The 15,220-nt window shown below is 37.5% G+C and overlaps 1 protein-coding gene across 2 annotated transcripts in view; it reads right to left on the bottom strand.

The window, feature by feature from the left end:
- ANGPT1 (angiopoietin 1) overlaps positions 1 to 14,952 on the bottom strand; it is a 205,666-nt gene extending 190,714 nt beyond the window's left edge. For both annotated transcript variants that reach the window (XM_045002753.1, XM_045002755.1), the window contains exon 1: positions 14,486 to 14,952. In XM_045002753.1, the coding sequence (XP_044858688.1) occupies positions 14,486 to 14,782 (297 nt within the window). In that variant the 5' untranslated portion in view covers positions 14,783 to 14,952. The remainder of the gene's footprint in view (positions 1 to 14,485) is intronic.
- Between the last annotated feature and the right edge of the window lie 268 nt (positions 14,953 to 15,220).

Here is a 15,220-nt window from a genome sequence, read left to right as displayed (position 1 = left end):
ATTCAAAACCACACTGCCATATCTAAGACTGAGGAAATCCAGTTTGGAGTTTAGCAAGAATTAAAATAAGATATTTGTTCTAAAACATATTTGTAATTTCTCGGCATGTTAACTTACTGGTCAGAGATAAAGAACAAAGAAAACCTTAGTGACTCAGGACAAGAGATTTTTGTTCATAAATTTAATATCTTCAGCATGATTTTTGGCAGCAATATAGTGAATGACAATGGTAAAGTGCCCTGTGAAAACTACAAAAAAATGTACCATACTTCACATAATTCCTAAAACATGCATGTCGTCGTTATATTTGTACCACAGTGACAAAGACATTTTCAGTCTTTCTCAATTCTGTTTTTGTGAAATACCCCAGAGGGTCAGAGGGCTAAGCTACTAAATGTTTCCAAGATGCGTGGGAGTGCAAAATGTTTATTTGCAATACTGAATCTAGGAACATGCTTTCTCATTCTAGATATCACAATACAGTTTTTTTTTTCAATTTAGGGGAGGGAGGGTTGCAGTGAAAGGGCAAAAATGCTTAAAGTCTCCAAAAAGTTTATAAAGGTAAGAGTTGCTGTTTTTTTGAGGTGTCTGGTTAATACTAAAATGAATGCAATAAAGCTAGCTGTAAAGGTTTGGATTTCACAGCAATTCCTTCATTTCTCTCAGTGTTAAATTTTACAGCCCTTTTTATCTTGGCACATGTGGATGTGTTTTAAAAAGTATCCACTGGATGTGTAGAAAACAAACTGCCTTGAAAACTGTTCTTAGAGACAAAGCAGTAAGAACAGTATGTACCAACATGGTTGGAACGCATTAGGAGTATAGATATTTAGGGTCAAGTTATCTCCAATGTGGATTATGTAAGAAACTGAAATTCCATGGATTTTGACTCATTGAAATACTTTGGCTTTATTCTGTTGGGAGTATGTCACCATGTACTGCAGAACTTGGGTTGGGTACGACCCTCTAAACACATTGATGTCACGGGATCTAAACACCAGATACTTGTGGAACCCTCCAGGAGTGTAAACTAGATGTGTGGTTCATTAGAGAATGAGAGCCATTTCCTCTCAGTTCAACCCTAATAAAAACTCTGCAACACTGAAATGTTTCTCATAGCTGATGATACTGAACAATTTGCAGTCTTGTTATAGTGAGGTACAATTGTTATCACATACAAGTACTGTGAGCAATCTGTTATACATAGACCAAGCATGCAAGCTGCCTCCTGCGAAGTGCTAAGCATCCTCCACCCAATAGGAGGCACCTGGCACCCTTGAGCATTGAACCTCTATATATTGGGGAAAAACAAACAGACAAACAAACAAAAACAACCGAAGGAGCCTTATTCAGCCCAAATGCACCTCCTACAGCAGCTGGCTGCCTTGGTCTCCACAAACTCTGGAAGGTCATTGCTAAATTATCTGCTTGTAATTTATCTGCTTTTTTAGAATTATCTGCTTGTAAAAAAAAATAGAATTGAATTTTGACTCTTCTAAATATCATTAGTTTAACAGGAAGTGGATAGGGAAGCAATATCACATGGGGCAGTGACATGCTTGGTTAGCAGAAATAAACATATTAACAATCCGCAAACTATGTGCTATCACAAATGGTGTTCTTTATCCTGAGAAGGGGAATACTAGAGCTGTACAAAAGCAGTGAACTTTTTTTATATTATTAAATGTGAATTTCATTTCATTCTGAGGGATTTTGCACCTCTGAATCTCTGGCTTTTCCAGAAATTTGGAAAAATGGCCATTGTTCTCCTTGAAAACATATAAATACATATCTGTATATTTTCATTGCAAATATTACTTTGCTCCCAATTATTTTCACCTGGAAACATGCTCTTTCTGCTGAAAAACTGGTCTATTTTTATTTTAAATGGTTCTATCTTTGAGAAAAAAATCCCCCAAATTTCCTGATTCTCTTTTTAAACGGATTATAGTCTTGCTCAGATTTGGAGATACTAGAGCATTTCTCTCTGCCACTAATGCCAGCCTAAGTTACCTGATTCTCCACATCTCTGACAAACATTTGTGCAATTTCTTCCATGCTGCCCTTTACAAGGGGGAAAAGCTCCTTGTCAAAATCCATAAAGCCACCACTTTATTCTCTTTCAAGTCATTCTTCAAGGTCACCTGTGCCATACTGAAGTAATGTACATTCTGATAAAGGCTAGGCAGGTGGGGAGCTACTTCTGACTAGCTCAGAATTCCATACATCCTATTATATCTACTTGTTGTCCATTGGAACAACTTACCAATAGTCATGTTGGATTCTCCATCACTGTCAATTTTTAAATCAAGACTGGATGTTGTTCTAAAAGATATGCAGCTCTAGGAATTACTTTGGGGAAGTTCTATGGCCTGTTTTATACAGGAGGTCAGACTAGATGAGTCCCTTCTGGCCTTGGCATCTATGAATTTCCACAAACCAGCTCCAGCCACCCTGTGTGCTTCATCCACCTATTACATTTTGTTCTTTAGACTGTAAGCTCTTTGGGGCAGAGACTATGATTTATTAAATGTTTGTACAGTGTCTAGCACACTGGGGCAATAGTTGGTTGAGGTCTTTAGGTGCTATCTCAATATGTTAAAAAATAATAACATCTAGAAGGATCCTAAAGAAGGCAGGTCATTCATCATGTGCTCCAGTGGTATGGATGGTTAGATATTGCTTGTCCTTGTGTTGCAAGCAAACACCACATCATTTGAGACAGTGGTGTTGATGTCAAGTACATCCTTCATTGTGTCTGAGTTTTGGAATATATTATCTTTCATAGCTGGTGGAATTAGGAAGTACCAAATTGGGAAGACTTACTCTTTTGATTTATTTTCCCAGACAGCATGGCATGAATATCTCTAGGTGGCAACTTGAGCCACTTAATTAGACCAAGGGAATATTGTTGTGTCATCTATGTCTAACTTTTGTTATTGTTTGCGAGACCGGACAGATTGGTATAAGTTACAAACTGGACAAATTACAGGATAGTTGTTGCATTTGTAATGAAATGCAAGAAAATCCTCAAGCCATGACAATGTATCAAGTGACACTGAACATTTCATACATCTCTCTATGTAATTAGTAGCAGCCATGTGATGCTTGAAATGGTGTTACACAGTCCCTGATTACTGTCCTTTACTGGTGTCATTGGAATGACATCAGGGAACTTATTACATATGTTCAGCAAGTCTGCCAAAATTCCCAATATGGGAAATGCCACCCCTCCCCCACCCCTTCCCGGTAGGCTGTCTGTATGTGTCATTCAGAGAATAAATCTGAAGGGCTACAACCTGAATTAAGATCTCCCTGGCTGATAACTGTAGAGCTGACAGCTAGAGTGATGAAGAAGCTTGGCCACTGGGAAGCCTCTTTAGCAGATCATTGATGGAGGAAACACTTTTTCTATAGCAGCAGACAGTGATGTGAGAACAGTAGAGGGCTCTTTCCCATTCCCCTCCACACTGGGAAGCCACAGAGAATGATGATCCAAGGGCTGCAGAAAATCCTGTGGGAGTTACAGTTCCTGCACAAGGAACTGACAGGAATAGCTTTAAAATAGAGAGGATGAGGTCATTTGTTTGAGCTCTCTTCCCTGCCAAGTAGCTCCTCAACTTCCTGCTGAAGGCACTATGTGCTGGGGGGTTGCCCTTGAATGGGTTGGCCAGGTGAGGCTTGTGTGGCCCAGAAGGCCACAGGAATTTCCTGTTGAATTGGCAGAGCAACATGCAGCATTTGACTATCCCCCTCATAAATGGACTCAGCACTTAACAGATAATGGTAGAAAAATTCTTTACAAAAAGCCCACATTTTCTAAATCCACTCAGTCACCAACACAAAGGTAAAAGTAGCTTGATTTTTTTCAAAGGCAACTGCAGCTCCCGTTGACTTCTGTGATCTCTGATAGCTGCCTAACTCTTTAGAAAAATCAGGCCACTTTTATTTAGGTGTTGAAATAAAGCCTTTTTTTTTTTAAACAGCCGTTAGTGATTTTGCTTGCTTGAACTGAGACACTGTAGAGGGCCTCATTTTCAAAAAGAATAGCACCTGCCCCCTCAAAAATCAGACCCCTTTAAAATGTCTCAAATTGGGCACCCAGAAATTGACGCACTCAGAACCACTATTCACTTTTGAAATTCTTACTTATAAAGAGCCAAAGTTTGGGCTGCTAGGTTTAAAATTTTTGGCCAAAAGCAAATGATACATTGCTGGAAAACTTTGGCGTGGTATATCTATTAATTTAACTCATCTCCTTTCAGTGATGAGAGAATTTAAAACAACTAACTGATTTGTAAGGCAGCTTTTTTTCCTCTGCAAAAGACCTTTGCGTGAGAGTTAACTTATAAAGAGAAAAGTTTGTTGCTATAGCTATCCAGCGCTATCCACATAGGAAACTAAATATGAATATTTAAATAGAGGATAAGTGATTTAACCTAACCTGAAGTTTCCTCCAATGGCAGGAAAATCCATTCGAGGACAGATAAATTTTAATACTATAGAATCACAATTTAACAGCAATTACTTTGATTTTTCTCCACTTAGAAAAAGGATAGTCTCTCCTAGTAAATGAAAGCCTTTCACTATATTGGAATGTAATCAATGATCTTGTTCAAGAGGCTCCATTTCTACATTGGGAAGAGTGAACTGATATCCACAGACAACTGCTCTCTACTACTACTTGGGGTAAGGCAGTATTTAACGATGACATGGTATCTCAGGAAAGAAGATAACTTTTCTACATGATGGCTGACAATTTTAGAGCATTCATAAATAACATGAACGAAAGGGGAAACAGGTACCCTTCCTTCATCCCTTTGCCACCGACCTGAAGGGCAAATTAAAAAGCTGCTTTGGAGATTGCACAAAGTTATTCCTTTTTAGGTTGTTAAAATTTGTTCCATGGATTTGGAATATCCTAAAGGTCAAGACTTGAAGTACATCTCAAAATAATTAAATGCATTTACCCATTTAGGGCAAACGCTAGTTCTACTTTGAAGACCATGGGCCTTCAATCCAGTTCCACTTTGCAGACCCTGGGCCCTTAATCATGTAAGGATTGATTGAAATTCGCCATTATGCCCTAAATGGGTGAGGAGAGGCTTTGAATTGGCATCAGCACTGTCCTCCTGATGCTCATGGAAGTTCCCTCTGCAAGTTCAGGACTATGATGTGGGCAGGAGGCAGCTCTGTTAGGAGAATGCCCATCCTGCAATGTTATCCCACTCAGGCCCTGTGAAAATGTGAAAATACATCTCCTACCATAATGCTGATAATATCTTACAAGGAAAAAACCCTTTCACAAAGGAAACCCTTGATCAGGGCTTAATTTGTGCCAGGGCTGATCCCCGGTGCCTCTAGACTTGGCAATTCTTAGCCCTGGCACCTCTCGGCTTGCTGCACCAGTTATGAAAATAAAACAATTGCTTGAGCCACAGCACCTAATTGCTTGAACCCTGGCACCTCTTTCATTACAAATTAAGCACTGGCCTTGTTGGGGATTTGGCAGTGGGATCCTATAACAACACACAGCACATAGAAGAGTTGTTGCTGGGCCCAATTTTCAAAATTGTTTAGCACTCAGCTAAACTGGCTCCCATCTGGCTGCCAGTGTTGAAATCTTAAAGAAAATGTGCTATGAGAAAGGACCAAAATATCCTGGTCAGTTTTTCTCCTCATACACCTTCCACTGCACTTCCACAGTGCCACAGATTTGCTGTTATGACCTGGGGAGCACACAGGGACAGATTTTAAAAGATATTTAGGCACCTGACTCCCATTGATTTAGGCACCAATACCCCTACAGATCTGGCCCATAGGACTTATCCTTGTTCTACAATGTCCTCCTGAGGCCATGTTCTCTCTTCAGTCCACAGTAAGAAATGTTTAACCAAGACCTTTTGATGGAATGTCTGCTCAGATGGCAATTCTGTGAGTTGAAACTCAAGAATTTTCATTCCCCTCCATGAGTTTGGCCTGCAGAAGGTATGTCTGGGTCTTTATTTGTAAACAAGACAGTCAAAAAATCTGACAAATGACAACATCTGATTCCAACAATTAAAAAACAAATACTGAAAAATATTTAAAAGTATTTTATGCCGAGTACCCTCAGGAAACACGTACACATTTACAATATCTTGAGCGCCATTCTGTAAAGAAGATGCGAATCGCAAAAGTTATACACAACATCTAGTTCATTTAGGAGATGCCCACAGCTTTATATGGACAACAGCACACCCAGGAATGGAGAGCACAAGGTTTCAGTATTTTTTCCATAAAGATTTAGAGTATCTGCACCCATTGGCAATATGAAAAGGGCTATATGAAAGGCATGCTTTTAATTTATAGGCAGTATAGAAAGAGAACTAGAACAGATAAGATTAATGCATATTCTAAATGCAAAGGTCTCATCTTACTAACAACTCTTCTGTTACATTTTTCAGCCAAAGAACCAATGCCAAGATGACAAGTGATTCATAGCAGTCAAACCTGCATAAAAAGCAGAGCTGGAGCTAAGCCACAAAGTTTAGAAGCAGATTTCACCCCCAAAGCTCAGGGGTGGGGGTGGGGGTGGGGGTGAATGCTCTTCCAGGGTTGTGCTTCAGCCTATTATTTAAACAGGGGTTAGTCACGGAGTTTGGATCTACTTCAGAACTTTTTCCAAGTTCAAGTATGGTCAGATTTGGAAGTTTGGTTTATTTTTGGCCCTTAAAAGAAAGGGAGATGGGTATGAAATTGTTATGAAGGGGTGAAATTGTTACAGGCCTTCAAAGCGGCTCACCAAAACACTCATCTCCCACTCACACAGCTCCACAGAGTTTTCCAACACTGCCCCCTTTTCTCAGTGGAGTGTCTGGCATTTTTTACCCTTTCACCTTGTCACAAGCCTGCAAGCAATGTGTTTCAATCATGTACCTCCAAAACTTTGAATATTGGTACGCCTCACTACTTTTCATTTGTAGAGCAGGGTGATTTTTGTGTTTGGTGGAAATTTCACAAAGTTTGATATCAAGCATTTTAAAATGTTTAAAAATGAAAGGAAAGGAAATTTTAAACAAAAAGTCATTTTAAACCCCCCCCCATAATTTTTTTAATGTAAAAAAAAATTTGCAAAATGTTTCAGTGTTGCTGAATCTGCATTTTTTGATGAAAAAGGTTTCAGTTAAAAATATTTCCCTAGCTCTATTTGTAAACTTCTTATAGCCCAACTGTTTTCAGGAAGCAAAATATATTTAAATAAATGTGTAATAATGCTGCTTGTGCATCTTTCCCCACTGACCACAATCTTGGGTCTTCTGTGCACAAGAAAATAGCACCAGTTCAACTTAAATCAGTTTCTAAACTAGATTAGTTAAACCAGTGCACCCCCCTGGGTAGATACTCTAATTTCAATTTAGGAGTGGCTTATTTTGGTTTGCCTTAAAGTGATTCCTAATTGACTTAAGATAAACCAGAAGAACATCTGGTTTAAACCAGAATAAGTTTCTACACAACCTTTTGTACCAGTTTAACTTTTTAAAATCAATTTAAAAATCACACCTTTAGTTAAACCAGTGCAACTTTATCCTATAGACAGGCCTCTGATTGGGGTCTCTAGACAATACTATCATATAAATAATAAATACAAATAAAATGTTGACATGAGATTTGACACTGCAACACATGTTAAGGGCAATTTCTCATAAATACAGTTAGAATTATTCAGGATATTGCTACCTTTTATTGGACTGAAGTGTGCAGAAGAGACTTAGTTAATGGCACAATTATATATTTCACAATATACATTTTGTGTAGTAGCCCTCTTTGTTCCCTTTTTTAAAATGAGTTGTTTTGAAAAAAGACTAACATTATCTTAGCAACGTTTGATCCTTATGCAATAACAATAATGAAAAATGGTACAGCAGTGTAAATGTACATTTGTCTATGGCATTTTATTTCTAATGAACCCGTCATCCATGTATATAAGCCACCCTGCTGTTTCATAATACTTCCTAAAATATGTACATGAGGTTACAGAAGAAAAACCTTGTTTTAAAATACAAGATGTTTCATAAGAAAAACCTTCTAAGAAATGTGATACTATTTCAATTTCCTTTTCCTGATCAACTCTTAACCCCTTGAACAAGAGGGAAAACCTCGTCCCACTGGGAAGGCTTTCAATCCAAAATGCCTATTTCAGATTAAGCTGTTGCTCCTGAGGATCAGGTTCATGACATTGCTAAAAACTGTGATGTTATTTTTAAAAGTTTCTATCAGTTTTTATTTACTTGCGTCTTACTTTGGTTGCATGGTATTGCAAGCACAGAAAAATACATTGAGCCACGCAAGATCGTATATGTTGTGGCTAATAACAAGCTGATCTAAATATGCTTCAGGATTTACCCTTTGATAAAGTGTATAGGTGAATCCCAATTATCTGAAGATTTCAAAGTACATTCAAAACTTTCAGAGTAGCAGGTTGGAGAACTTGGCAGTTCCAGACTTGTGGAGCTCCTAAACTTTGCCAAGCTAAACTATGTTCCTGTTCCCTACCCATAACACATATATGCTGTACAGGAAGGAGCAGGCAACAGCTCTCCTGGGGTAGGTCTCCAGAGGGCTGAAGATTGCTCCTGGAACTAAGGGTGCTGGGGATGCTGCCACACCCCCTATCTTGAAGTGGTTTCCATCATATACAGGGTTTACAGTTTGGATCATTGGCTCTTAGCACCCCCAATATACAAATTGTTTCAGCACCCCTGCCTGCCGAGCCAGCAGGGACACATCTTTGGTTAAACCAGGGGCCATTTAATCAAGGCTTATCTGTAGAACATATTGATAATCTGATTCAGTGTTACAGCATCAGCAACAGATTTTAATTCTTGTTTGCAGTGAACATAATTTTATTTATTTTCCCTTCCAAAAAATTCCTAATCTCAAATGATCATTTTCAGTAAACACTAGACATGTCTTTATAATAAGTAATACTGCTAATCGGTGAAGTCAAGGCCTAAACTACCTAAACTCAATGGCCTGAAGTTAATGGCAACTGTGAGTGCTCAGAACATCTGAAATATCATGTGGTTTTATGTTATATCTATATATGATTTTTAAAATATACCAGTGCTCTAAAGCAGGCGAAATCTACCAGAGGGAAAGTTGGTGAGATATTTTTAAGGATGACCAATACTTTTAATGCTTTCTTATTATCAAAGTTCCTAACTATTGCTGTTATTAATGAAAATACATAAATTTAGGTTACATTGCACAGTGTGACACAGCTTTCTATCAAAGCCTGGGAACTATTTTAAAAAGTCATTTGCTAGAAAATGTGGCGAAAAAAAATGTGAGACTGGCTTGAACTCTACTATTCTGGTTTTTTTTTTTAAATATTGCTAAATATATAACTCCCCAATACTTAGCAGTTCTCAGACGTTTCCATGTTTGAGGTCCCATGTCTTTCTTGTGGGTACCTCCATGCATCTCTAGGGGTTACAGGAATTTGAATGTATAAAGCTCTTAACAAAATGCAGGCATATGAATGCAAGAAAAATATTTTTTTTAAGGGTAAAAAAGCCAGTTTTATTTCTGGACACAAATAGAACAGATTGTTGCTCTTTAAGGGCCAGATTCCTAAATCCCTACTTTCACTGAATAGAACTCTCTAAAGGTGAAATCCTGACTTCACTGAAGTCAATGGGAATTTTGCCATTGACTTCAATTGGCTCAGGATTTCACCCTATGGGCCTATTAACACAATACTCAGTGTGACTAAGGGTGACAGAATCTATCCATGAAGGGCCTGCTCTGCTCCTGTGAAAATTAGTAGTTGAGTTACTTCACCAGGGATGATGCATATTGAGAACTTTTAAGGGATGATCCTATAAACATTTAGGCACATGAGTAACTGAAGCAGAACCCACTACTCACATGAGTAAAATGTACATTTTTGCAGGATGCGACCTTACTTTTTGCACATAAACGGGTTACCATTTAAAAGTTCCACATTAAACAAACACACACCAGAAGGGTGCTGAAAAAATCTCATAAGTAAATGTCTTCCCAAAACATAGAAATCTCGTTTAAGAGGACTATCTTTTGATTGCATCAAATGCCTGAAGCATATGCAGGTACACTTGTACAGCATTTAAAATGCAAAATGAAAGAACCACATTGCTTACTTGCCCAAGACTTCAGCTAAGGCAAACCCCGGGGCTCTCAGGAATCTTTGTGGACACCTGGGAAAACGGGATTCATAGGTAAGTCACAACAGTAGCCATGACTCACATTTCTGTCCTTATACTTAAGATAGCCCTTGCACTGTAATACACATTTTCTCAGTCAATTACACCAGCTTTTAAGAAATTGTGCTCCTAGTGTTAGAGGTTGATTGGCCCGTGAATGGCTGCACTGCAGGGTCAATGTATAAGCAGTCTCCTCCACTTCTGAGTACTCCATAGGCGGGCCAAACGGAATTCCAGCTGGTGCAGGGTTACTAACACATTACTGACAGTGCATAATGCCCCAAAGAGAGCAGAGAGCATATGGAGCCATAACTCTATCTTTTCATGATGGAAAGTGAACCTTGATGGCCATGGTGTATGGGCATGGGGACAGATGAGAGCATGCTGCATTTATGGTTGCCACCTCTGAGGTACAAAATACCAGGGCAGATTTCTCAGGACAGCTGCCACAAAAAAAGCTACCTGGGAAAACAGGGCAGGTTGGCAACCTTAGCTGAGCCCTTTAAAGGTAATCTGGCCACATGTAAATTGCAAATAAAGCCACCTTCTCAAAAGTCAGTCTCCTCTACTTGTCCTATAAGGCCACACCTAAAAGCCAGCCTCTTTTCATACTGTATGAAAGGCATTTAAAATCTGAGCACATTGCTCAGAAGCTGTTGGAAAAGGTTATGATGAACTGCAAGGATAGCAATTGCCTTGTACAAATAACTGGCCAGACATACAGTAAGGATAATCTTTAAAGAGAGTAGATTTTAAATAAATACATACTAAGATAATATAGTTGCAGTTTATTTCTTCTGCTGCTATTTACTTGCCAGGGCCCAAGTTCAGCATTCTCTATTGCCTCCACTAAAGCTGATGACAGCACTAATAAATGGGAGAAATGAAAGAAGTTCCCTGCATCTGCTTTAGGTGTCAGTAGAGTTAATCAACAGTTGCAAGAGAAAGACAAAATCATGAATTTGGGTCTTGGCAGACTATAAAGATTTTGACTGACTTAAATCCAAGGCTATAATTTAGCATTCGAATTTTATAATGTATAATGATCAAATATTCAATTTCAACATACTATAAAATAGTTCAACTGTTTAAATAAGTGAGAAAACAAAGAAGATGTATAGACTGTTTATGGTGCCAAGCTTCACCCACTCAAAGCTATTACCACTATTATGTATAGTGACTACTAAATGGATTCCATACATGTAAATCTGCAGCCATTCTGAATGTATTCATATCCCATCAATACCATTAATTCATAGTCAACTAGTGTGAAAAATAATTCCTGAGTAGATTATCAAGGTAAAATTTCATGTGACTCCTTTGAGAATATTTAAATACCATCATTAAGCACTGAACAGTTCAATACCAAGCGTGCCAGCCAGTTACTGTAAGAAAGAAAGAAAAAAAAAAAAGAGATGCACTGTCTGTTTTCAACTATTAAAACAAACATATTGCAGAAATGAAACCCAAGCTTATACAATGGGGAAAGTTATCCAGTATTAAAATAAACAGTTCTAGGAAAACCTCTGAAAATGTTTACCAAGCTATTTTCTTGGTAATTTCTATGCATTTTGCTGCATCCTTGGATTGCAAACGAATCACAGTAACACTAACAATACATATGTAAATTCCATTGGACAATGCTGAAACTTAATTGCCTGTAGTTAGCTCTCCAGGCAAGGGCATTTTCAGCTAGATTTGAACTGGCAGTTTGTTGCAAGAAAGTTTTTCTAAGATTTATTTTGTTTTCAGCAATCTGCTAAAACAATTTTTTTTAAAGATCAAAATACATTTATCCTTGATTAGATAAACTAAAAGCACCCACTTACTAATTAAACAATGTATATTGAATTCTTTTTATACTAACATTGCTAGCAATTTGTCTTCCAAAATAACCATTTTAGTGTTTTGTATATATTCTATTACAAATACAATGTTCTGGCAAATATTGCCTATACACAGTTTAATGAATGTTATATATTACTTTGTAGAGTAATGGACATATTTCTTTTACATAAGTCAAAATATAAATGCTCACTTCTACATATATTTTCTAATGATTATAATTGCATGATTTGGGTCATAGTCATATAACTACGAATATTGCTCATTTACCACGTTCGTGGCAGGTGCATTAGAAAACATTGGACTCATAGTATATTAACTACATCTTATATTACAAATTCAGGAGAAAATCATTAGGGGAGATAGAACGGAGGTTTTTTTTTTTTAAATGTTCCTTGTTTTGAAAGGGAGATGAGTTATTGCTGAAATGCCCTGCAGTGACAGCAGTAACAAGGCAAATTCAATATTCAGAGTTGTAATAATGTAGTCAGGTCAGATTCATTTGCCTTCACACTGAGAAACAGGTTCTTTCATTCTAGTGGAAAACTGACACATACAGATAAATGCTCACTGCTGCACACCAGTTTCATGTAAACCATGGGAAAGGTTTCCCCTGCAGCCCAAGTTCTGATAATTGACAAAATGCACAGACCTCAAATATAACATTCACACTGACTATCTACCTGTTAATCCATCCCCCCCTAAAATGTGAATACTAGTTCTAATTCAGACTTTAAAACTCTAGAGACTCATTTTTCTTTTTGTTCAATTCACAAGAGAAACAGTGATCTTAGTTCAGTCCCTAGTGGACAAATGCAGAATAAGTAACAATCTCTTAAGCATGATTCAGCAGGCAGTTGCTCAAGTAAAATCATGAGTGCGGGAACACAGACATTTCTCCATTCCATAGCGTTTGCTTTGAAAGGTAGAGTGATAACTGAATGAAAAAAATCTTAAACTCTAGAAAGAGACAAGCCTCCAGTTCTAATCTTTCATCTTTCTAAAGCACTCCATGTACAGTTTAAAGAAAGAAAGACTGAAATAAAAGGTAAAAGTTGCATAACTGGGTTTATCTGATTATGTACATTTTCTTTTACACACGTGTTTACTGCACATAATCATTCTCATATTGTTATAAGCATATTAACTACAGAACTGTAAACAAAAGGCATTAAATCTTTTCTGCAGTGGCTGACAGGGATGTGAACTGTAAATGATACAGCTGTCAACAATTACATTAATATGCATTTTTATTGTATATCCGGTATTTATTCTAAATGTGAACTCTTATTAGAACTGAAACATGTAACTCATGGAATACAAAAGACGTGGAAAATTTTGTTACTGCAGTCTTAGCTGATTAAACATTTCACTGATTGTTTAAGTGGTTTTCAGAGTCTTGGCAAAGTAACACTAAGCAGGTCTTAGGGACAGCAGTAATATTTGTGTGTCCACCAATACAGAGAAAAATATATGTTTCTGATAGAAATTATCAGTTGTGCAGGATCATAACTCACTACCAATTCTCATTACCAAGCTGTGGGCTTGTTCCTGCAAAGACTTCCATATGTAACTTTATTCACATGAGTAGTCCTATTGAAGTCAAAGGGATTACTCATATGAGTAAAGTTATTCACCTGCATAAGTCTTTGCAGGAACAAAGCCCCAAATTATATTTTAAATACAAAAAAGTTCATTTGAAAGTTTACACTTTTAGCACAAATTGCTAAAGAGAATTTATTTTTGTATTACTCAAAAAAGCTCCTATATTCCTTCAGTTCTATTTTATATAGACATATCAAAAAAAACCATGCTGTTTCATGTCCAATGTAATCTATACATTTTAAAAAGTCACTGATTTTTTTTAAATATTATATTGTTGCTTTTTACTAATTAGCTGACTGTGGTAGTACAACTGAATCTGTTCTGGGGAGAATAATAATATTCTCATTACATTGCCTTCAAATTATTAATTGCATTTAGGCATTCATGTTGGTACAGTATTTCTTTAAAAGTGCACACATTTGCTGTGGGTACCAGGTATCCTTCATGACATCTGATCTGAAGCCCAGAACTATAAATAGAGGTTATAAGAATACTTAATGAAAAGTGTGCCATCATTAGAAGTCTCTGAAGGATTATTATACACTGTGGCTCTCAAAACATTTATGGTCCCCTGGGATCATGCTTTAAAAAAGATGCATATTCCAGCAATGTGAAGAAAGTTTTGCTCCCAAAAGCAAACCCAAAGAAGAAAGGGTGAGTTCTAGTGGCAACATTTCTCACCAAGTATAACATGGAAATAGACAAATCCATGTTATCTCAGTTCTCAGAGAAACACATGCAAACTGTGAACAGGGAAGCACGATAAATAAATAATCAGTTCAATGAGAATTTGAAAGGGAAACTCTTACTTTTTGCAGCCACTGTGTGTAATTTTCCATCACATGTTCCAGATGTTGCAGTTTCTGGGAAGAGAAATCCTGTTCCACGTGAGGAGCATCTCTCTGAAGGGCATTTGTGTTGTATTGGTCTGTTGTGCTTTCACGACAGTTCCCGTCTTGTTCTGGAAGAATGAAAGTATAGGTGCACTGCCCATGCTGAATCCGGTTGTATCTTCTACCAGTGGTTTCTGGACCCCGGCGCTGGTTACTGCACCCTATGTGAGCCAGAAGAGCAGCCAGGAAAGCAAAAGAAAGAAAAATTGTCATGTTATTACTACTTTCCTTTCCTGCTCTTATAGAAACTTTTACCTCCTCTGTCTTTTAATTTGCTTTTTATTTTACAGAAAAATAAAATCTTTGGAAGGAGAATTGGAGAAGGGTATTTAAATATCAGCTTTGGCTAAAATGGTTTTTATTTCACTATAATGATAGCTTCCTTAGTTAAAATTAGAAATATTTATTGCATAGTAGCTAAGATTTATTGTTTCCTCTCTGTTACAGTCCAGCATGTAGCCTCCCTTAGTTAGCTGCATATGCATATCCCAGTCTCTTTCCCTACACTATCTGCTGCAGAACTGCTATTTTCTCTCAGACCTCAGAGAGTTTTATTAAGGTTGCACATTCAAGCCAAGCTGGAAGCAGGCTGCCTTTCACAAGATGACTTGACAGGAATGTGTGTATGAGTGCGCCCCTATGCTAAGGATG

This window comes from Mauremys mutica, chromosome 2 (genome assembly GCF_020497125.1).
Source record: "Mauremys mutica isolate MM-2020 ecotype Southern chromosome 2, ASM2049712v1, whole genome shotgun sequence".
NCBI lineage: Eukaryota > Metazoa > Chordata > Testudines > Geoemydidae > Mauremys > Mauremys mutica.
The sequence above is the reverse complement of the archived record's forward strand: the minus strand, read 5'-3'. Positions and strand labels throughout refer to the sequence as shown.